We start from the raw sequence: 24,572 nt of genomic DNA, 5'->3' as shown, positions 1-24,572 counted from the left end.
TGAGATTAAAAACTGAAAAATTATCGTTTTGTATTTTCGCTTTTAAATTCTTATTTCCTTTTGTGTCGATTACTTTGTATTTAAAGGAAGTCATTGATTATAGCTCAAATGAAAAAGTACATAAAAAGTCTTATTTGAGTAGTAGGTTTGCTTTCCTTCTACATAGTCATGCCCCGGCAATGATGGGTAATGCCCTGACAGCTGTGCTGGGTACTGAACTGTAATGACAAGTATAAACGACAGAACTTTGTAGTATGGATGTATGCAAATCTTTGAAGTTTTTCGAAGTTGTGGGTTTGTGGTATAATCAGTGCGAACAAAGGATCTGTATGATTGTCTTTGCAGGCCGTAAGATAATGAGGAGAAAGCAGCCGGAGTGACTTAAAGTGGCATGATTATGTAGAATAGATTGTAGGAAATCACATAGCAGTCTGAGGTTCATTGAAAGAATCTTAGGAACCGCGCGGCCACTACGGTCGCAGGTTCGAATCCTGCCTCGGGCATGGATGTGTGAGATGTCCTTACGTTAGTTAGGTTTAAGTAGTTCTAAGTTCTAGGGGACTGATGACCTCAGATGTTAAGTCCCATAGTGCTCAAAGCCATTTGAACCATTTTGAAAGAATCTTGAGGAGATATAATTCATCCACCAAAGTAGCGGGTCACAAAACTGCCGTTCGCCCGATTCTTGAATATTGTCCATCAGTCTGACACTGTTAGAAAGTGTGATTAACAGAAAAGACAGAGGATATATCAATCACGGGATCGCTTAGAAAGTGCGAGAGCGTTACGGAGATGCTCAGCGAACTCAGTGGCACACACTACAAGAGAGCCGCTGTGTATCACGGAAAAGGTTACTGTTGAAAGAGAGTGCGCTGGAAGAACAGTGTAGCGACATGCTACATCCTCCGACATATGTAGTGCGAAATAACCACGAGGAAAAAATCGTGGAAATTTGAGCTCATTCAGAAATTTACGGACAATCGTTACTCCCACGAAACGTATGCGAATGGAACAGAGAAAAGGGAAAATTACTGATTCATGGTAGCAAAGATACCCTTCGCCACCAACGGTAAACTGGCTTGCGGAGTCTAGGTGTAGATGCAGAATTTGGAATTTTCCCCTAAAATGCTCACAGTGACGGCGTGACCTTCCTAAGATAATACGTGCCAGTAAGACGTCAAACGCTACGGATCTTAAGACGTACGTTTCCCGTAGAAGCTGCCTGAAAATGGTTGAGTTCAGCGATAGGAAGTATTAAAAATTTTGACCCTGCTTTAGATGAAATGAAGTATGGAAGAAATCTTTTTTAGCAAAACCGAACACATTTCAAACTTCTAAAATTCTCATAACGATTATTTTAAAAGCCGTTACTGTTTTGCCAATTGGATTAACAAATATTTGACTGGGTTCACTGGAAATTTGAAACGACCCCTGGAACTTGCACGTCGACTTAATTCACATCAGCTCTCCAGATGAAAATGTTAATATAAAATAATTACGTTTTCGTATTATCCAGCTATTAGAGTGTCCTCGCCACAGTTTCATAATAAATATATTTTTTATTTTATACTTTTGTGGTGCTGACTCCTAAGATGGGGCCTAAATAATTTGAGGGTTCATATGGGCCAAACAGAATTACACAAAATCATTTTTAAAAGTGTTTGAGAATTCCCTGTTTGTTGTTGTTGTTTGTTATCGTTGTTGTTGTTGTGGTCTTCCGTCCCAAGACTGGTTTGATGCATTATTTTACCATATGCAACCCTCTTGGTCTCTGCTTAGCTGCCGGAATCTGCATGGCGTCGAAGCTGCTTAGCGTATTCAGACCTTAGTCTCATACTACTTTTATGCTCCCCCTCGCCCCCCCCCCCACCCCCCCCCCCCTCCCCGACTACACTTCCTTCCTTTACTAAACAGACGTGTCCTATCAGTCGACAGCTTCTTTTAGTGAAGTTATGCAATAAATTTCATTTTTTGAAATTGGTTCAGTACATCATTAATTATTCAATCTATTCATCTAATTTTCAACATTCTTCTGTAATGCCAAATTTCAAGAGTTTCCGTTCTCTTCTTATCTGAAGTGCTTATCATCCATGTTTCACTGTCTTACGACACTGTTCTCCACAGAGATAACTTCAGAGAATGTCAACACTCAAATCAATATTCGATATTAATTTCTCATTTTCAGGAATATTTTTCTTGCTATTTCCAGACTGCAATTTTCATCCTCTCTACTTTGAACATCGTCAGTTATTTTCCTGTCCAAATTGCAAAACTCATCCACTTCTTTTACTGTGTCACTTCCTAATCTAATTCTCTTGTCATCGACTAATTAAATTTGGCCGGCCGTGGTGGCCGTGCGGTTCTAGGCACTTCAGTCCGGAACCGCGTGACCGCTACGGTCGCACGTTCGAAACCTGCCTCGGTCATGGATGTCTGTGTTGTCCCTAGGTTAGTTAGCTTTAAGTAGTTCTAAGTTCCAGGGGACTGATGACCTCAGATGTTGAGTCCCATAGTGCTCAGAGCCATTTGAACCATTTTTTGAACTAATTAAATTCGACTACGTTCCTTTAAAAATGTTTTACTTTTGTTGATATTCAACTATTAATTCCTTTTTCACTTCTGAAGACCCTACCCATTTGACAGAACTACTGACAACGGCAAGCCGCAAATTTTCTGTTTCTTCTCCCTGAACATAAAGTCCCTTTCCAAACTGATCTTGGGTACAACTTGTAGATAACCTTTCCTTCCCTACTACCTTCAGAATTTTACAGTACAATGTACTTAACAGTATCAAAAGCCTTCTCTAAATCTAAAAACCAATTGTAAGACTGCTTTTCTTCATTCTGTTTCCTAAGACAAGTCGTAGGCTCAATAATGTCTCCCTTGTTCCAACATTTCTCCGGAACACAAACTGAACTTCTTCAAGGTCACCGTCAAGAAATTTTTCCGCTCTTCTTTGAATAATTGATGTTTGCAACCATGACTTATTAACGTTGATTAATAACAGAGCAGTGCTCCAGATTTTGGATGGGGTAAGCACATTTCTTAAATCCTATTACGCTTCCATGCGGTACAATTTCTTTTCTGTTGAACATTCGCCTTACACTGTTGCGTTCTGGATTTTACGTGCCAAAAGTCACCCAGTAGAAATGTGCACGTGGATACTAGGGTGATTGATATTAACACCTAAATCACCGCAAGGTGACGTAGATGACGCTGAGTCAAGTAATTTAATATACGACACATGGGGCCGCAAATGTCGGGAAATACCCCAAAAGTGGATGACAAGTATGGAACATGTGACATCAGAAGTTGACGTATCTTGTGAAAAGTGCAGCCATTACGTTTGTTGATACTGTCCTCGCCGGTAGGGGAAGTGCTACACGTCACAGCATTAGGCTACAATGATTTCGAACACATTTTGTCAATGTGGTCTGATATAAACAAATAAATTACAAAATCATTGTAATTGTCCTCTCTGTAAGCACTGTAAGCAAAAGCTATTATCGTTTTGTGTCTCTTTTTTTTTGTTTAGTAAAGAACACGTAGGTCATTTTCTCTTAGCTGTGAAACTCGGAAGCTTACACTTATTTTCTTGTGACGCAATACGGTAGGTCTTTGTTGTACTGTCCTTTGCAATTAACAACAGCTTAACGCAATGCAAAGAAACACCGTCTGCCAAACACAAGACACGAACCTAGAGCCCCACATGTTGAATTCGAACCCGGAGCCACACCGACGTGAATACTTGATTTGGGTTGGAATGATCGGGTGCGACAGACTGATAGGCTCCACCACTGCACAAGAGGCGAGATACGTCATCTGGTGACCACAAATGTTCAACATTTGTCATCCACTTTTGGGGTATTTTTCCGACATTTGCAGCCCCATGTTTCTTATATTAAATCACTTGTCTCAGCGTCAAATAAGTCGCTTCGGGGGTTTCTAAACGTTAATAAGAGTCACCCCGTTTATGTAGGGTGTTTCACAATTCATGTTACACATTTCTAGAGGTTGTATAGTGGCCTTAATAGATCAAGTTTTACATATGAACCCATGGCCGTTAACGTCATCCAACGACGCTACAGTCAAACTTGTAGGCGCCGGCGCCTGTACATGTTATATACGGGGTGCGTCAAAAAAATGTATACACACTTTGAACTATCATAGACAATTTATTTCCCGTTCTGCAAGGTTAAACATCTGTAAGAAAGTAATGTTATGTTTCTTCAACAGGTGGCAGCAGTGGCAAGGAAGTAACTGCACCATCGCGGACATGCGTTTGAGCTTTGAAGCGCGGAAGCAGATAATGAAGTGGTGCTGGAAGTTTGAGAATGTAGCTGCGGTTCGAAGACAGTGGAGAAGTGAGTGTGGTACAGAACCACCTTCCAGGTTAACAATTACACATCTACGAGACAAATTCGAAATTCATGGATCTGCATAAAGGTCGATCAGGGCGACCTCGTACAGCTAAGAGTGATGATTCCACAACTGCGGTCTTGGAACTGTTTCAGCGTTCGCCTCAAAAATCTTGAAGGCAAGCGGCACGTGAGAGATATGTAAGTGCTAGTAGTGTGCTACACATTCTGAAGAAAGGCAAGTTTCGTGTGTACATTCCAAGGCTGGTGCAACAGCTAAGTGACGACGCTCCAGATCGAAGGTTAGAATTTTGTGAATGGGTTCAGGAGATGGTGAGACGTGAACTGGGATTTATGGGTAGCGTAATTTTGACGGATGAAGCCCAATTCAAACTCAGTGGAACTGTCAGTGGGCACAGTTGTGTGTACTGGGCTGGAGATAATCCTCACATTACAGTTGAAAAGGCTGTGAACTTGTCTCGTGTAAATGTGTTGTGTGGTTTGTCTGCAAGGGGACTCATTGGACCTTTCCACTTTGAAGGTACTGTTACTAAAGAAACGTACCTAACAATGCTTGCTGACTCCATATTCCTTGCCATTCGTACATTATACGGTAAGGATGAGTTTTATTTCCAATAAGATGGCGCCCCGCCGCACTATCATAGGGACGTACGAGCATACCTGGCGCACAATGTGCCAGGCCAGTGGATAGGACGCAGGGGACCAATCGAGTTTCCTGCACGCTCTCCAGACCTCACGTCGCTGGATTTCTTCTTATGGGGCACAGTAAAAGATGAGGTGTACGAACGTAAACGACGTAACCTGGACACACTTTGGAAGGAGATTCAGGCGGTGTGCGCAGAAATCTCATTGGACACTTTGGTACGATGTACGGAATCAGTGGTGACTCGTACTCAGAAATGTATTGATGCTGAAGGCCACCAGTTTGAACAATAATCACATTTGCAAAGTACATTTATTTTTCCAATTGGATTTTAAGCTTTCCATTTCCAGAAATTTAACATTGTAGAACGGGAAATAAATTTTCTATGACGCTTCAAAGTGTGTATACATTTTTTTGACGCACCCTGTATATACAGGCTGATTCCGTGACGATGTTTCAAAGTTTCAAGGATGATGGGCCGCAAAAATTGAGAAATTCCCTGGAAGGGTCTCTGGTTCGGAAACGAAGTGTCGAAAGTTATAAGCGAAAACCGTTATGATACCTCTGACAGTGGAATGCGTGTACCGGTGCCGTTGTTGCTAAGGTTGTAGAGTGGGCAGTCTTCGGAGGTGGTTGTATGGACCAAAACAACTACAAAGAGTCTAGAAAAGATGGGCTCTAAATGTCCACCTTAAGAACTGTGACCTGTGAACCACTTATTCAGTATGGGAGAGTTCCACAATAGCGAAGAAGAACAATGCCCGTAGCTCCTCAGATATGCGTTTTAGGGCCCTTGTGTACTGGGAATTTTTTTCCTTGTTTTGCACGATACTACCACACTGTGAAAGCTGCCTGCCCTACAATCTTAGCAAAATCCACTATCAGAGGTATCAGAACGGGTTTCGCCAATGACTTTCGACTCGTTTCCCAATCAGGGACCCTTACAACAAATTAATACATTTGTCCGTCTCCATCATACTTGAAAGTTTTTACCATAATTACGGAATTACTCTGTATACAGGGTGTTACAAAAAGGTACGGCCAAACTTTCAGAAAATATTCCTCACATACAAAGAAAGAAAACATGTTATGTGGACATGTGTCCGGAAACGCTTACATTCCATGTTAGAGCTCATTTTATTACTTCTCTTCAAATCTCATTAATCATGGAATGGAAACACACCGCAACAGGACATACCGGCGTGACTTCAAACACTTTGTTACAGGAAGTATTCAAAATGTCCTCCGTTAGCGAGGATACATGCACCCACCCTCCGTCGCATGGAATCCCTGATCCGCTGATGCAGCCCTGGAGAATGGCGTATTGTATCACAGCCGTCCACAATACGAGCACGAAGAGTCTCTACATTTGGTACCGGGGATGCGTAGACAAGAGCTTTCAAATGCCCCCATAAATGAAGTCAAGAGGGTTGAGGTCAGTAGAGCGTGAAGGCCATGGAATTGGTCCGCCTCTACCAATCCATCGGTCACCGAATCTGTTGATGAGAAGCGTACGAACACTTCGACTGAAATGTGCAGGAGCTCCATCGTGCATGAACCATATGTTGTGTCGCATTTGTAAAGGCACATGTTCTAGCAGCACAGGTAGAGTATCCCGTACGAAGTCATGATAACGTGCTCCATTGAGCGTAGGTGGAAGAAAATAAAATGAGCTCTAACATGGAAATTAAGCGTTTCCGGACAGATGTCCACATAACATCTTTTCTTTATTTGTGTGTGAGGAATGTTTCCTGAAAGTTTGGCCGTACCTTTTCGTAACACCCTCTATACATACATTTACAGGCAGTGGCTATAACTTTGGTCCTTTGTAGCGTCATTGGATGGCGTTTGCGGACATGGGTTCCTATGTGAAACTTGATCTAGTAAGTCCCCTCTACTAGCAGTGGGTGACGTTAATTGTGAAACACGCTATTATTTTTAAGCTCAGTGAAGAATTCCTCTAGCAACATGGGGCCGTCAGAGGGCTCGCTGCCTTCGGTGGGTCTCAGCCCTAGATTAGGAGGTCGATACGGCGGCCCATTGGCCGCGGCGGTTTGTTAGTGGGCGTGTTTTGTAACGGGCCGCACTGCTGGAGGGGGAAGGGGGGCGCCTGATCGCCGCCTGAGGGGAGGGGAGAGGCCGGCGGCGGTGACGGCTGACACGCTCCTCCGCCCCCACCGCCGCCCCCGCGCCGCCTCCGCCTCCGCCTCCGGCGCGGCCGTCCATCGGCAGTCCCCGGCGGGCGCCGCTCGTGGCTCATTACCAGCGCGTGACACGCAGGCTGGCGGACGCGCACGGACGCTCGACGCCGCTGTCAGCGTTACCTGCTAGTGGCTGGCCGGTGATCCAACTTGTCACCAAGGCGAGTCGCTCCGATGCCCGCGTGGCAGGTGACGAGGTAAGAGACGGTCGCCGCCACTCGAACTGTGCGCGTGTGCTGCCACACCCCCTCCGCCCAACTTTCCGGAAAGCGTCGCTCCGCGTGTTGATGGACGTGTGTCGAAGGAGCAATCTCGCCTGCCAACGGCAGCTGCCCCTGCATCACGAGCTGTGCCAAAGTTGGTAGCGACGCAACAGCAAGGAGTTGACGCGGTGCGGGGTGCACTGACCGCTGAGACAGTTGTCAACAGAGCTACGACGAACTGTTTACACACTACTAATACACTACTACAGTGCACTTAAATAAACTGCGATCTTTTCATTCACAGCCTGCCCTAAATAGTAAGCCAAATGCTATTTAATTTTTTGCGCAGCTTAAGGCTCTTGGCTGTACACCACGCTATTTATATGACGATTCGTAACTTCTAGTCGTGATCCAGAAACAGTTAAGCCTTCTTTGGCGAAATGTAAAGACACTTCTGTTCCTAGGAAAGTCTGAAGTGGTGAGATTACAGTATTACTAACTGCTCTCTGTCGTGCCGTACTAACTAATAGTGTCGTAATTTCTAGAAAGTGTTTGGGAAATAATGTCAAGAAATATAAAGCAATTCTAGTCTTCGCGAAATGTCTGCTACTAGACTACTGTTGGCATTCAGAAGCCAGAATTATCGCTGAACACTCATTCAGAAAAGTATGGGACGACCTGTTTGTACTACCGAGTTCAGAGCGTCAGACACTCGACCTTCCACCGTGTGACGGAACCAAGATGCTCTCTGGCGGGTGCTACCAGCCGCAGTACAGCGGCAACTGCACCGCAGCCTTCAGCGGTGCCACCACCACGGGGTACCACCCAGCGCACCACCACCATCACCACCACGTGCACCACCACGGCCAGGTCCACGCGGCGGCCACCCCTTTCTCCGTCAAGGACATCCTGAACCTGGCGGCGGCCAACGAGCAGCAAGCTGCGAGCCAGTTCTTCCCCGTCATGGACGTCAGCTTCGCCTTCGACGAGTGCTCCGCAGCTGGCACCACCTTCACGGCAAGCAACAACAACAACATCTGTAACGTCGCGAACAACAACAATAACATCAACGGCTCCCTGGTCGGTGGCAGCGCAGTGAACGGCACGTCCGGTTTCTGCGACGGCAACGCCCCTCTCGATCCGTTCGCTGACCTGTACTACTCCACCGGGTACGCAGGGGGAGGCGCCGGCGGGAAAGTGTCTGTGGAGGGCTTTTGCGGAGGCGGCGGCGACGTGGACCAGTCGCTCACGTCGCCGCACGTGCAGCAGCTGAGCCACCTGTGTCCGCCATACCCGGAGCAGCAGCCGTCGCACGTGCATCAACAACTGCAGCCACAGCAGCAACACACCCAGCCAGGCGCGGTTGAAAGCGACAGTAAGTACTATGATTGCTTTTTTTCACTAATCACTCTTCTGTCTTCTTTGGACCTCTCTTAAATTTATTCCTGTCTTGTGCTAATCTTTCAGTCTCTCCATAACTACTATACCAAAAAACTTCTCGGTGTTCAGGCAGCGACAAATCGGAGGTAGAACCACAAACTTTTAAAGATTATCACCAGCAGCTTCCTAAGGAGATATGACAGCTGGTTCAAAATGGCTCTGAGCACTATGGGACTTAACTTCTTAGGTCATCAGTCCCCTATAACTTAGAACTACTTAAACGTAACTAACCTAATCACATCACACACATTCGTGCCCGAGGCAGGATTCGAACCAGCGACCGTAGCAGTCGCGCGGTTCCAGACTGTAGCGCCTAGAACCGTTCGGCCAATCCGGCCGGCTATGACAGCTGGGAGCGATCTTAGCAGACAGTCATCGCCTGACGAAGGAGAAGGTGACAGTCAGAAAGCTCAAGTTTTGGCTCCTACCTGATGCTGTCTGAACACAGAGAAATCCTCTCTTTAACCTATTTCACTTATTTTATCCTTTGTCTGCCCATGCTGTATTTTCGTTCTGCCACTCTTCCCAGAACCTAATATACTGGTCCACAATGTTTAGCAGTTGCCACACTAATATGCCCCCTTTTCTGGTAATTGTCTTCTACAGATTCCTTTCATTACCTTTGTTATTTGTAGAGCTTCTTCATTTCATACTTCTACTGTGCATTTTATTCTCAACGATCTTCGATAGGTCCACGTTAAAAACTTTTCTAGTTTCTTCTTCCTCCGATAGCCGGTTTTCCCTGTCTTTCTTCCGTTCAGTACTGTCCTCCAGAATTCCGCTGACAGGATGCTGTATTGTTAAACAGCTCACCTGTTCATGGTGCATAATATAGGCGACAGTCCCAACTGCAGGGCGTCTAAATGCTTCCAGGAGCAACAAAAATTTAACTTTCCGTATTTCATATAATTACTGAGCGAATTTAAAATTTTTAAGTGTTGTCATAACCTACTCATTAAGAGAGATGATCCTACGTTAAAAGTTTAACACATTAACACAAAAAACAGCTATAGGTCTTCAGGCAGCGTTACGCACTGCGCGCAATTATCCACATTATATTCATCCAGAATTTGAGAATGGGAGCAATTACGGACTTCCAATACACTTTACGCATTATATGAAACCAAGTTTATCGCTTACTACATTTCGCTGCCCATGCAGTGAAACTTCATCAACAGACATGACGTTTTCATTTATTACGTCTTAATGACTGACTCTACTCGCGACGCATTTTGGTCACAGTATCGAAAAATATCGCAGAATGTAACTCCAAAATTAAGCCACTAAGTATACGTAGCTGATATGTGAAAAACTAGTTCTTGCTTAAAACGAAGTGCAAATTACCCAGACTATAATTATTAGGTAAGTGTTTGATAACGAGGGTACTTAGCAATTTCCAATGAATTTTTAACTTAATCCAGATATTTTTTAAGGTTTTCCTTGCCTACATGCTTCACAGCAGATGTTTAAAAAATCAGAAGCTTGAAACTGTTTGGTAGTCCTACATGGGAGTTCGATTCTTTCTAAGGAAAAAAGGGGAAGGAAGGGGCGGGGGGTGGACCTGTTTACTGGTTTCTTCCAAATTTCCGTATCAACATCTAACAGCATTTAATTTTCTATTGAATAAACTTTTCTTTATTTGTGCCAGTCTACTTCTCATCTTTGCATCAGCCATCCTGCATAATGTTCCTTCTCAGACAGCAGGATTGTTTTACTTGCACCACTACAAATTTTAAAGTTAAGCGAGTCGTTCTTCTCCTTTCTATTATTCTTCATCACCTCCTTCTCTACCTTGTTTATCCTTAAGCCATAAGCAGTGGTGAACCATTTTGCAACGTACACAACTTTCATCTTCGTCAAGAACATACAGGGTGCTCAAACGTCCTTTAACATTCCAAAAGGCACTAATTCATGGTATATTGTAGGTAGAGAGTTAAAACTTGACACACACGTCTGAAATGACATGGGGTTTTATTAAAACCAAAACGAGTGTATAAACTGGCCGACAGAGAGCGCTATAGAGCAACACGTCAGTGACGCCGCTTGAGAATCGTATATACAACGAACTAATGAGAGACTGAATCAGTCCCGAGGCCTCAGTCCGTGTGATTACTGGTAACTGATATATTGTACAGTGCTTTGCTAAAAATGAATTGTAATTGCATCACTTGAAGCGCCATCTGTTGGTCTTTTGTGCAACCCCACGTCATCTCAAGCATGTGCGTCAATTTTTACCTGTCTCTCTCATGTCTATATATATGTTTTCAAAATACATTAGCCACCTTCACATCTTATGTCACTATAATTATCCATACGCTGTGTATATATAGCTTATTTGTGTCGAAAACTTCTATCATAGGATTCCACGAGCTCACGGCGCTATTATCAAATCAATCACTGGAAGTGCTACTTGTGATTTCTGTCTGTGAAAGAAATTGTATGGTGTCTCGCAGCTCGGCTTATGCAGTGCACTGATACGCATGGGGATGTATATTATCCATTTTATCTCCACTTTTTCTCTTTATTTGGAAGACCTACAAAGGAGGAAAGAGCATGACCACAATCCGGTGACGACCTTCTCTCATTCTTCTAACCTTCACTCGCGCCTTTCCACTCTGTTACACACACAGAACACAATTTATCCCTTAATACGGCTATACTACATTCAGATGTGGCACACTCAGTTAATTTTGTGCTTAACCAACTTCCATTTAACAATAAATATCAATTTTATACCATTAAACATTATGTTAATATGCTGCGATTTCTCCACAACCTGCTACGCGGAAACTAATAGTCCTACATAAAAAATGAAAATGACCTTTTTGGAGGAAATTGTATGAAGCTTAATTTTATACAGGGTAACATCTTCGTCAGATGCCGCGATTTTCGAGATATTCAAGACAAAGCTAAAAAGGTTACATCACAGGCACCCCCTCTCCCCCCAACCCCGCTCACATCTCATCGGTAAGGATTTTTAGTATGTTGTTCATTGCACCCCCGCCTTTGGCCTTCGTGGCTTGCCATAAGGCAGAGCTGAAAAAACGCCATATGCATTTCTGCCGAAAAATATTAAAAAAAAAAGATTTGCCCTGTCTTGCAACTATCTGCACATAGCTGGAATGACACTTAGCTTTATTATAATAAAGGTATCTATCGCCTGAAAACGGTTGCGATCTTCTCAGACTTTTCAATATGGTGGAACCCCCGGCCATTGTTTATGAAAGAAACACTCAGCCGTTAAAGCACTTGCGAAAGTAAAGCGCAAGCTAACGAAATCTTTCAGAGTCATCAGCCACGCAATGTTTCGTTATAGTTCGATATTTCAATGAGTTTCTTAATCGACGTTTCCCTGACAGACAGGGCCAGGACAGCGAGTAGGCCGTTGATGCTTAAGATATAATGTCTGAGAAATTAATTTAGAAACCTAGCATTCATAAATATGAAATTAATATCTCACCCAGGACTGCGTACCTATTACCATCGATTTGACAGCATCAATGTCAATGGATTATGATGAAAGTAGTAGCTGTCATCAATGTTTTTCTCTTATCAGTTTGCATTGGTCACGAAATAATCTGACGTAGATTCGCATTTAATCAAGCACATTTGATGAGGGCCTTCTTGAGAAAATAGTGAAGTTTCTTAACAGGGGAATCAGAAGAAACAAGGTGTCGAAGTTATTGAGTTTCAGGACACCCAAAACACTATTGTAGAATAAAAGAGTTCGAGTTTGGTTCTAAATTCCAACATTCGATGACAACACTGTTCTGTTACAATAATGGTGGTGCACTCCTTATTTTTCTTTCTTACCTTTGTACAAATATGGTTACCTTCGATAAGGACTGAGACTAAATACGGCTCCAGGAAAATAAAATTACGTCAGATTCATTAATATGATTACGTATTTCTTAAAAATGGGTTTTCATGTCTGATATGTAAACAATTCAGACCCCGCGTCAGTATATTTCGTCAAGATATTTATATGACCACAATAATGCTTTTAAGAATTCTACTTCAAATTAGTGAGCCTGTTATTGCAATACAGACATAATATAGAATTTCTAGATTTACTATGTAATTCTTGCCTTAAGTTTTTATGTTTCCAACTTAAGAACAACTACAGTATATTCGCTAAATGAACAGTGAAAATCTCTAAATGCTGAAGCATAAATAGCATTTAAGTCATCCTGATTTTGCGATATATAGGTGCTCTTTCCGCAAGAATATGCTGAAAAAGTTCACAGGAAACAAGATAATTTACGGTCAAAAACGAGAGAAAACTGTTCATTATCGTATATTTAGGATATATAAGAAAACATAATTTATTTCATTCCGGAGTCATCTCCATCTAGGCGCTCAGTCCGGAACCGCGCGGCTGCTACGGTCGCAGGTTCGAATCCTGCCTCGGACATGGCTGTGTGTGATGTCCTTAGGTTAGTTAGGTTTAAGTAGTTCCAAGTTCTAGGGGACTGATGACCACAGATGTTAAGACCCATAGTGCTCAGAGCCATTTTCATCTCCATAGTATTGGATGCGTTATCTATAGTCAGATAACAGTTTGTACGCCAGAGATAAAGCACGTGAGTCAGAACATTGTGACTACCTGCTGAATATCATGTTGTTTCCTCTTTTGAATGGAACACGTACAGCGCTGATGATGAATCTGCTTAAAGTGGGTTCGAGAAATCCTTTCTGGTTATCCGAAAGAATACGGCGCTGGATGTCTACGCTCAGACCACGCCATTCTCGTAAATTACAGGCCGATTGGTTGTGGACGCGAATCTGGCGCGCAATAGCATGTCGGATGTATCACATAGGCTTCAGCACACACAAATTTGGTGGTGAAGACATCAACGTGAGTTCATTATCAAGTTTGTCAAACCACAGAAGTACGATTTTGGTCTTGTGAGACGAGCAGTTATCCTGATGGAAGATCGCAGACAGGGAAGATAAACTTGACAGTCAGCGCGTTTGGTTTCTATGCAGCGAACCCGGGCTCGATTCCCGGCCAATTCGGAGATTTTCTCTGCTGGGGGAATGGGTGTTGTATTGTCCTCATCATCATTTCATCATCATCGACACGCAAGTCGACCAGTGTGGCACCGACTGAAAAGACTTGGAATTCGCGGCCGAACTTCCTCAGTTTGGGACTCTTGTTCATCAATGCCATACTACTATTTCCTTTTAGCATGAAGAGATGCAGGCGATCCCAATAATATTCACGTACACCGCACCTGCTTTGGTGCCTCGGGTCACATGGAAGCCCAGGCAAATCTTCTCCGTTGCATAATACTTCTCTTATCAGACTTGTCCGTGGTACGTTGCATATTTCGACCAGCGATTCGTCTGGATGACGGGATAGCTGGGGACGATCGCCGATCTGCTGTAAAAAGAAAAGTGCATCTAACTACGTGATAGATGCGGATGATCGTGCCCACTGCAATCGTAAATGACAATATCGTTGGGTAAACAAGCGAGAACGTAGTGGTCGTCCGTTGCGGAGCCCTAAGTTCAATACGTGCTGAGCGGTGGTGTGCTCCGACACACTTGTACCTGCACCATCATCGTATTATGTTGTTAGATCTGCAAGAGATCGCCACCTGTCCGATTTTCCAGAGCGGGCAAGCCTCCGATTGCTATGTTCTGTAATGAGGCGTAGACGTCAAATGCATTGTTGCTTAACTCGTGGTTTTAATGAATTTCCCCATTTACGGACCTAAAATGATTCCTCATACGACTGTGGTCCGTTTATATACTTCAGTAAACGAGTCACGTGCCCGCTTCACCACGGGACAGCATTCAGTCTCGCTCTGTGGAACGGTCATAAAGTTTAGGCTCGGCAGTGTGAGTGTGTGTTTGTGTGTGTGTATAAGAATTTCCTGTCCTGCCAACAACGAGGTCCACAGAGACGAAGTACATGGTTTTCTTGCACATTATGACAAATGAAATTGGCTGCTTCTCTTTCAAACTACCCATCTCATCATTCGCGTTGGCAAATTTACGCGACATCAAAAAATATAAAACTGGACAGAATGACGACGATAGAAACTACTCCTTCGGAAAGAGAATCCAGGTCCTTCACCACTGAATCACTTCGCTCGGGTAAGTCAGTTTATGAGGGGTATCGAAATGAGACTGACACAGACAGAAAAAAAGTAAGTAAATTGTTTATTATTTGAAAAGGAATCGCCACAACGGTTAATTCACTTATCCTACTGTGAGACAAGACGGACAGTACCCTCATAGAAAAACATTTGTATTGTCTACGGAAACATGATTGTACCTACGCCTGCATCTTGCGAAGCAAATCGGCTGCCACGAATCTCTTCCTTTAGGGCTCGAAAAATATGGAAATTGCTTGGAGAGACATCGAGACTGTGTCGGATGTGTAAGAGCTTCAGACCGAAACGGTTGCAACATAGATGAAACAGCCTTGGCAATTCTTAGACGACTGCCTGGACTTGATGGCGAGCTTCGGTTTTTTCATCGTGTCCACCTACCATTGTGCATTATCTTATGGCACCGTTTACCAGAAGGTCAATGAGCAACGAGACCTTTCACTCATAGGAAGAGGTCATCATGACCTTCCTGAAATTGGCGTGTTCGGCTTCGGATTTTTTTCCGTGGGGTAGGGTTTGGGGGGAGGGGGTAAATCCATGTGCTTCCATTATTAGCTCTGATGCCCTCTCTCCGGCTCAAAATGATGACATCATGTTTCATCTCACACGACAATACGGGACAGAAACTAATATTCTTCAGTGTAAAACCGTTCCAGATGATGCAGCGTTGTTGACGTTCTTTTCAACTGCTGCTCTTCCATTAAACTTTGGGGAGCGCAGCACACGCAGGTTTTCCGGAACTTCAGGCGCTGTGTCATGTTGGCGCTGACACCAGCGTCCACCGCAGCAATGACAGTGGGATAATGACACGATGAAATGGCTCTGAGCACTATGGGACTCAACTGCTGTGGTCATAAGTCCCCTAGAACTTAGAACTACTTAAACCTAACTAACCTAAGGACATCACACACATCCATGCCCGAGGCAGGATTCGAACCTGCGACCGTAGCGGTCGTGCGGTTCCAGACAGTAGCGCCTTTAACCGCGCGGCCACTCCGGCCGGCTTGACAGATGAGCTAGACATGACCAACTGCTGTCTTTCAACGACACCCGACCTTCTCGAACTCGTTTAATCCACGTAAGCACACGTGCAAGCCACATACTATGTTCGCCATAAACAAAAGAACTGAATTTCACTTCATGACGCTCCCTCCGCAGTCAAAATCCGCGCTACGGTTCACTGTTTCTTCTTCCTGGCCTCCATCGTGAAGTAGGACACATAAAAATCACTCTGTGACTTCACGCCGAGCAAGTCTAAAACACAAATGACACAGCCCTGAACGCCCGCACAGTTCCTTCCTGATTCCCAATAGAGGATACTTCCTTACACACACGTACCTGCGTTACTTAAGTCTATCCAGTGCTCGTTATACAGTCTGTCCCCTGTCTGACCCCTGACGCAGTGAAGCACTAGAGTAACTGGTAAAGGCACGCATATTGAAATATAGAGAAATGTACACAAGCAGAACACGGCGCTGCGATCGACAATGCCTATGTAAGACCACAAGAGTCTGGTGCAATTGATAGATCGGTTAATGCTGTTACAGTGGCCGGTTATCAGTATTGAAATGAGTTTGAACGTGGTGTTATAGTCGGTGCACGAGCGATGGGACACAGCATTTCCGAGGTAGCAATGAAGTGGCGATTTTCCCGTACGACCATTTCACGGGTGCATCATGAATATCAGAAATCCGCTAAAACATCAAATCTCCGAAATCACTGCAGCCGGAAAAAGATCCTGGAAGAACGGGACCAATGACAAATGAAAAGAATCGTTCAACGTGACAGAAGTGCAACCCTTCCGCAAACTGCTACAGATTTCAATGCTGATTTCAATGCCATCAACAAGTATCAACAACATCATCGACATGTGCTTTCGGTGCCGAAGGTCTACTTGTGTACCCTTGATTACAGCACGGCACAAACGCCTCGCCTGGGCCCGTCAGCATCGACTGGGAACATTTTGCCTGGTCGCACGAGTCTCGTTTAAAATTGTATCGAGTGGATGGACGTGTGCGGCTATGGAGACAACCTCATGAATCCATGAACCCTGCATGTCAGCTGGGTACTATTCGGCTTGATGGACGCTCTGTAATGGTGTGGGCCGTGTGCAGTTAGATTGAAATGGGACACCTGACACGTCTACATACTACTTTGACAGGTGAAACGTACGTAAGCATCCTGTCTGATCACCTGCATCCATTCATGTCCATTGCGCACTCCGACGGACTTGTGTAGTTCCAGTAGGACAACGCGACACTCGACACATCCCGAATTTCTACAGAGTGGCTCCAGGAACACTATTCTGAGTTTAAGCATTTCCCAGAAATGAGCATTATTGAGCATATCTGGGATGTCGTACAACGTTCTGGCTGTTCAGAAGAGATCTCCACCCCCTCGTACTCTTAAGTTTTTTATGGATAGCCCTGCAGGATTCATGATCTCTGTTCCCTCCAGCTCTACTTCAGACATTAGTCGAGTCCATGCCACGTGTTGTTGCGGAATTTCTGTGCGCTTGTGGAGGCCCTACATGATATTAGGCAGATGTACCTGTTTCTTTGGCTCTACAGTGTACAATAGCAACGAAGCAAGGAACACTTTGTTTCCTCATTGTAAGTGTTTCTGCAGTCTGAATATTTTTCGTTGTGGAAGTAAGACAGAAAATCGAATCATCACACTATTTGACTGTTAAATAACCTGGAAGTCACACCAATAATGGCGAATGGGGCATGTCACTGGAACACATCAAATGCCTGCTGTCTTTTTAAGATGACAAGATTTTCACTGGACGTACAAGCAGTTTTGATATATTAATTGTACACTGATGAGGAACTGACTAAGAGACGCCTAGTACGTATTACTACACTTCGTTACTATTCGGATATTGGTTGGACGACACGGAACTGCGTTAATCCACGACCGTGCAGCAAGCGTCCTCAAATTAGTTCAGAAGCGTCCAAAACGCTTAGGTCTTTCCTGACAGTATCTCACATCTGTTCAATAGATTAAAATAAGGTAGCATTAAGTCTGGGGATTGTTTACCAAACCATCGTGGCAGTATTGCGGAGGCATATGGCTGGTCATTGTAGTGTTAAGAATGCTGTTCGCCAAGGGCGTCTCATAAGCGAACTAGTACGCATTATTCCAGCCCTATCTTACAACGGTCTTCTATGACGGATAGTTGCAGGGATTCAATTAGATTCTGTTTAATTGCCCATTAACATTTCTGTTACGAGGGTTTCAGCGATAACTGCGTCGTGCCATGTGTAGTTGTGATACAAGACTGACTTTCCATGACGATCGTTGAGTTGGATTCCCTGGGACCACGTTTGCTGTTGTATCAATCTGAGGATGGCAGTGACGACCCAGCTCATCCACACATTGTTGTCCGCAAGCATTTGACACCTTAAGCAGCTGCTTTATCCTTACTGAGGCCAATGATAGATGGGTCTGTATAACACATAATAAACTACTGTTATGAAAGCGATGTCTCTGATTAGCAAACGCCCCTGTAGTTGTCGATACATGTAGTATTTCAGTTATCCTTTCTTAATCAGGCATACAAAGTAGCTCTGGACTAATGAGGTCCCTTCAAAGAAGCGACATACAAGAGGGGTGGTCATAATGTTGTAATCACCCATTCGAAAAAATAAAGTTGCGTAATTTTTTTCTTATTTATTTGCACACAAATCGATGTCCCTGGGATGCCCTACCGTAGTGCGCAACCAGAGGGGCCAAAAGAAGATGGTATAGGCCATACCACGCTATGAATGAAGTGTGCCGTTGCTGCAGTACTGTGGTGAGAGAATCACGGTGTCAAGTTCACTGAGGACAATGCCATATTGCGCAAAAGTGAGGATGAGTTACAGGACCTGTTGAATGGTATGAACGTCTACTGGTATATATATATATGGTTTAAGAATAAACCAAAAAATCAAAGAAAGACAAAAGTGTTAAGCTGCAGCAGAAATGAGATTAGTGATGAACTTAATAAGTGCCGGGGCACATTTAATAGACTAAGTTAAGGGGCTGTGCTACCTTGGAAGTAGAATAACTGATGACGGACGAAAATAATGACGTAAGAAACCACTAGCACAACCAAAGAGAGGATCTCTCGCCAATAGAAGTGTACTGGTATCGAAGTTAGATGTTAATCCCAGGAAGAAATTTCTGAGAATTTTCTTTGGATCGCTCCATTGGAAGAGAATGACGTGGTATGCGAAAGCCAAAGAAGGAGATCAAAGCTTCTGATATGGATTAACAGAAAGATGCTGAGAATTAATTGGAGTGATAAGACAAGAAACGATGAGGTATTTCGTAAAATCGGCGATGAAGGGAAGACGTTGATAACACTAACTAAAGTAAGGGGCAAAATAGTAGAACTTTCGTTGAGTTATAAGGGAATAACTTCCACAATACTAGTGGGAAATTTATATGGCAACGATTATAGAGCAAGGCTCAGATTGGAATATATCCTCCAAACAATTGAGGTCGTGAAAAGTTCTGATCAGAGGTGAACAGGTTGGTACAGGAATTGAAGGCATAGTGGACATCTTGAAACCAGTCATAAGATTGGCTTGCATAACGCATTTACCGCAACTCAGTCAACTCAAAACGTTTTCCAGCCTCAAACTTCTTTCTGATGGGAATCAGGGAAATACAGTGGCTACCAGATTTGATGAACAAGGAGAACATGCCAACAATTCATACTTCAAATCCTTCATTTTCTCCCATTGGCGAAGCACTTCTATGGGCGGGGGTGAACTACTGACGAAATAGGTTATTTTGTTTTCCTTTATATACGTATTTGCATTCATATATTATATCACAGATTTTGTACTTACAGTTGGTATAGAACGAAGTATTCGCCCAATATTGTCTTAACGTTTGTAAGGTAATCAATAAAAAGAATCTCTTTTATATCTCTGGAACAACTAGTCATAGCCTTAGAGCCTGATAAGATGGACCCAATCTAAACTGTGGTAACAACTCGCTGCTTTAATTGGAGCTTCATTCTGGAATGAAATGATGTGCTCACGGCTCATCTACATTGAAAAGTCGCCGTTTTCAAACTGTCCTAACATTGTCAAGAAATTCCGTTTTTGCCCTTGCCGACGTTTAGTATTCAATAAATGAAGAGGCTATTTTGAGGACGTCTTTCTAATCAGTAATTCCTCAAGCAAAATGTATAGTACTCCATCTCCTGATACACCTACAACATTAACTACATCATACTCATTTAATCGTCGTCGGATAATACTATACACTACACTTAAGCGGTTTTTTTTACCCGTGCATGAATTTGGTTACGTCCTTCATGTATATCTGTTTAATGATCACGTTTGAATTCAGCAACCAATTTTTTAATGTTGGAAAATGTTGGAGCAGAATCCTTACGAACTCTCACTTTCTTCGAATGAATATAGGCTGACTATAAAAACCCCAAACTGGAAAACGCTTTGGACCGTACTGTATTCCAACTAACCACACAACACCACTACTGTCAACGTAACTGTTACGCAGATGAAACTGATTCAAGTCATTCCGCTAAATGTGTCAAAACTATAAGAAAGAAATTTCGTTGATATCGAAGCCATCTCCGTCCCATACCGACTAATTTTCACCTCACTGTTATAGGGTTCCTCTCGGAGAGCATGCATTGTCTGATCAAAAATATCGCTACAACCATTATTGGACATTATTATGGCGTGTGACCACCCTTCACTTTCATGGTGGCTTTGTTGGGGGCATTTTAAATGTGATGTCTGAATGTTTGTGAAGGAATGACAGCCCATTCTTCCTCAAGAGCCGAAACCAGAGAAGGTAGCGATGCTGGACGCTGGGGTTTGTAGCGATCTCGGCGTTCTGATTCATCCGAAAGACGTTCCGTTGGTCTCAGGTCTGAGATCTGGACAGGCCAATTCACTTCAGGATCGATGTCGTGCACAGTCTACGACCTCACAGATGCTGCTGTATGACAAGTTGCATAGTCATAATCTAAGACTGATGATGAAACACGGAAAAAACTATTTATGTCACAACATGATTTGTGGTTCATTTATAGTCTGAGCAGTTCAAGCATGTACCTGAAGGGACACTGATTTAACTTGAGACTATTCCAGTTATACACACAACTGAAGGAAATACGGCCGGGCGACATCGTCGTCGGCTACGTCATCAGGCTGAATTCTCGTAAATTATGTGAACATTGTATACACCGGGAGTCAAGTCTCATATATCAGTGTCGTTCCTAGGCTTAAAGATACCTGGGTACGTTGCCTGGGAAGTTGCAGGCTTGGATCTGAGTTTTAAATGTGCCGTTACTGTTCGTACCCACTACACTAAAAAAAAATTGAATAAAAGAAATGGCTACACTTATCTTCGGACTGCAAACCGATGAATGCTTACAAACGTGGTTAAGACTCAAAAATAAAACTAAATGAAACAAAGGGAAACTACGGAGCGAATATCATAACAGTGCTGACAAATAACGGATTTCATATGTGTAATAATAATAAAAAGTAATAAATATCTCGAACATATGATAAAACAAACCATCATATATGTTATCCATTTAGTAAGTGTGGGACTCACTTTCTTCATCACTATGTTGCAGAATCATGTCATCTGTTTCTTTCATTTCTTTATATCTTCATCTTTAAGTATCAATGGCTTTTATTAGACTGAATAGATATCAATGTTTCATCTGCCGTTTCACGTATGGCCGAAATTAATAATTTAGACGCTCGAAGCGGAAGGCTAGCGCGTACACTGCACTCATTTTAACTCTTCCACTGTCGTTCTCGCACTAGTTGTAAGGAAAGCATTGACGTCTTGTAACCATTTTTTCCAATAAATTTTACTGAAGCATATCCTGTAATATTATTTTTATTTGGTCTCCTGAATTAACTATTACTTACGCCAAGGCTTTAACATCTTCTTACAACTGTGTATTTACAGCCAGAGCCCTCAGTCATTTTCAACAAGAAACAATTGGAGCCCATCTTTCTCATGTCGCAAGGGCACCTTCACAAAACCCACGGCGTAAAATGTAAAACTTGTGGGTAATCAAAGTTGTGATATGAATACAGTAAATTCAGACTCGCTTCTGTCACCAGTGAAGCATTTAAGCTGGAGCTGACACAACTATTTTCAGTTATCAGCATCTGACTGACCCACGTCGAACTCTGCTTGAATAGAGCGGTCTCTAGCAGGTAGCTACGTTGCTTTTGTATTGCTGCTGTTCTAGCTCTCGTACCATCTTGTGAAGTAACGCTCGTGTTCCTCCACCAAGTATTCTCTGCAAAAGTACGTCAATTTTGTTACCGTGGTGGCAGAAGCATTACATGTAATATCATACTTCATGCTAGATGAATGCCGCTATCTAAAAGCGAATTCACTGCAAGTAACCTTTTAGGCGTTCGCCTCTTTACTGGCGTCTTTCACATGCTTCGTCTCCTTCCGAAATTGTTGGAATTCCTTAAGATATGTTGATAGTGTCACGTTATACGTGTACTTGAATCAGCGTTACAACAAGTTATTCATTTCGCAATTATGAAATGTCTACTCTTCCTGGAGAACGTCAAGGAACGAATATTTTATTTCTTATTTTTGTGCCATAGCTCTTGTTAAAGTGGGTACAAAGACTTGCTAAGTCTACAAGTAGACACTAAGGACATGTTTTACTTGGTAGATGCAGAAGGAGTTGCTGTCGCCAGACAGGCACAGTACAAGCACGTAAAAATATAGGCTCGGAGCCTTCTTGTACATTGATGAGATTTTCATTATGTTAGGTGTGCCTACAACCATAGAGATATATGTCCACCGCGCACTGCAGTTTGAGACCTTCACATGTTTCGGACCAGTCAAATAATATAAATATTAGTAGTTATGTTGGGACGGAAAGCTATGAACATGAAGTCGCGGCTAACTGCTCGATGAATAACGAAAACATACTCGCCTATTACCTCCGTATCATTCTGTCGCTCTGTGTAAGACCTTTCTGTGAATATAAATAAACGGTTTCTTTGCGTAGTGCAAGTGGTATGGTACAGGTGATCCGTAATGATCATGTTCAATATGTTTTCCGTATAACAATGATTTCCTTATCCTCATCACACTACCAACTCTATGCCCAGAGTCGTTGTGTTAACTTCATGAATACTCCTCAGAAGACGTCACCATCACACACTGCTCTCGGACCCAGTAATAATGTATATTCACCACTGCAGTATGGCCAGAGGTCTGTGGAAAGAACATTGAGAGACGAGCACAATAAGATCGCAGTACGGAGGAAAGCGAGGATACAGTCTGACAGGGTGCACCCACTGTCAAGGCCTACGCGAGTACTGGACCTGCTTCACCACACTTGCTGTGCGCCCAACTCTTTTGTTAGTCGTTCGTTTTCAACAAATTCCGCGATGTATATTCACATCTGTTGCTTTAGTATCATTAAATACCTCATTCGCGAGATCACAGTGATATTGTCATCCATGAACAGATATGAACGTGTGGATGCATCTGTGACGGCCCGATTATCACACTTATCATGTGTCCACGTATCGAAACATTCAGTGGATTATGGCCAGAAGACCATACTGGCCAATGGCACGGACCACGACGACCAACACTCCGTCAAAGGCAGATATCTTTCAAAATCCTGGTACGCAACTCAAGTGCACTTTGACCTCTCATTCTTGACCCACATATCGCGACGAACTTCTAGGTCCGTTTTTTCTTTTCAGTAGCATGAACTTCGTGTTTATCATGGAGGCCAAGTAGGCTCGTCAGCTGAGTCACCTGCGTTGCTAGATTGAGATTATATGATGATTATGACACATAATTCTACAGCACACCACACAATGAGTCTTACTCGCTGGCCGTGACTGGTAACCTCCGCACCAAGGGGGTTAGCACATTCAAATGTGTTCGTTGTACGTACGTTTACGATACCATCTCGACCAAATTAGCATGACTGCTGAAAAAGTAGATGACCCAAATGCCAGTGAGCTTGTGACCATGTGTGTTAACCACAGAATTCTGAATGAGGGAGAATAGCCCTCAGTTAATTGCTATAGTGTTTAAAAGTGATTTATGTGTACAGCAAGTCAAGAAAAAGACACTAGACAGACATCAGACTTACATTCATTTCACGGTCCACTTATAGTCTGTTCTTAAGTGAACCGCTGGTCACACTATGTAACACTGGTCACACGATGTAAACAAGTCTCCCATGGAAAGTACTACTATACGTCGCGTTACATCGCAATTTATACGGACACACCAATCTCAGACTACTTCACACACAAGATGTGCTCCATGTATGCAGATGTGTGTGCAATGTGACGCCCTCCCTTATGCACGGCAATATAAGCAAACTGGACAAGAATTTTGTTATTTTCAGGAGAAATAACAATAATACCGTCTAACATCGCCTCTGACGCTGAAAATGGTCCCAGTTTGGCGAGGGAGAGAGTCTACACCTTCCTGCAGGTATGCTATATCCAGGTGAAGCAAATCATTGACGATTGGAAGTAACAAATTGCTGAGACATTGACTGCTGCGTCACACTTGGTCACAGAGAA

The 24,572-nt window shown here is 43.3% G+C and overlaps 1 protein-coding gene across 1 annotated transcript in view; it reads left to right on the top strand.

Moving 5' to 3' along the window:
* Nucleotides 1–6,990: 6,990 nt before the first annotated feature.
* LOC126176594 (homeobox protein Nkx-2.5-like) overlaps nucleotides 6,991–24,572 on the top strand; it is a 122,603-nt gene continuing 105,021 nt past the window's right edge. Inside the window, exons 1-3 of the mRNA XM_049923754.1 lie at nucleotides 6,991–7,074; nucleotides 8,297–8,465; nucleotides 8,523–8,801. Coding sequence (XP_049779711.1) covers nucleotides 6,991–7,074; nucleotides 8,297–8,465; nucleotides 8,523–8,801 — 532 coding nt within the window. The remainder of the gene's footprint in view (nucleotides 7,075–8,296; nucleotides 8,466–8,522; nucleotides 8,802–24,572) is intronic.

This window comes from Schistocerca cancellata, chromosome 3, assembly GCF_023864275.1.
Source record: "Schistocerca cancellata isolate TAMUIC-IGC-003103 chromosome 3, iqSchCanc2.1, whole genome shotgun sequence".
NCBI lineage: Eukaryota > Metazoa > Arthropoda > Insecta > Orthoptera > Acrididae > Schistocerca > Schistocerca cancellata.
Note: the sequence above shows the minus strand (reverse complement) of the source record. Positions and strands in the feature narration are given on the sequence as shown.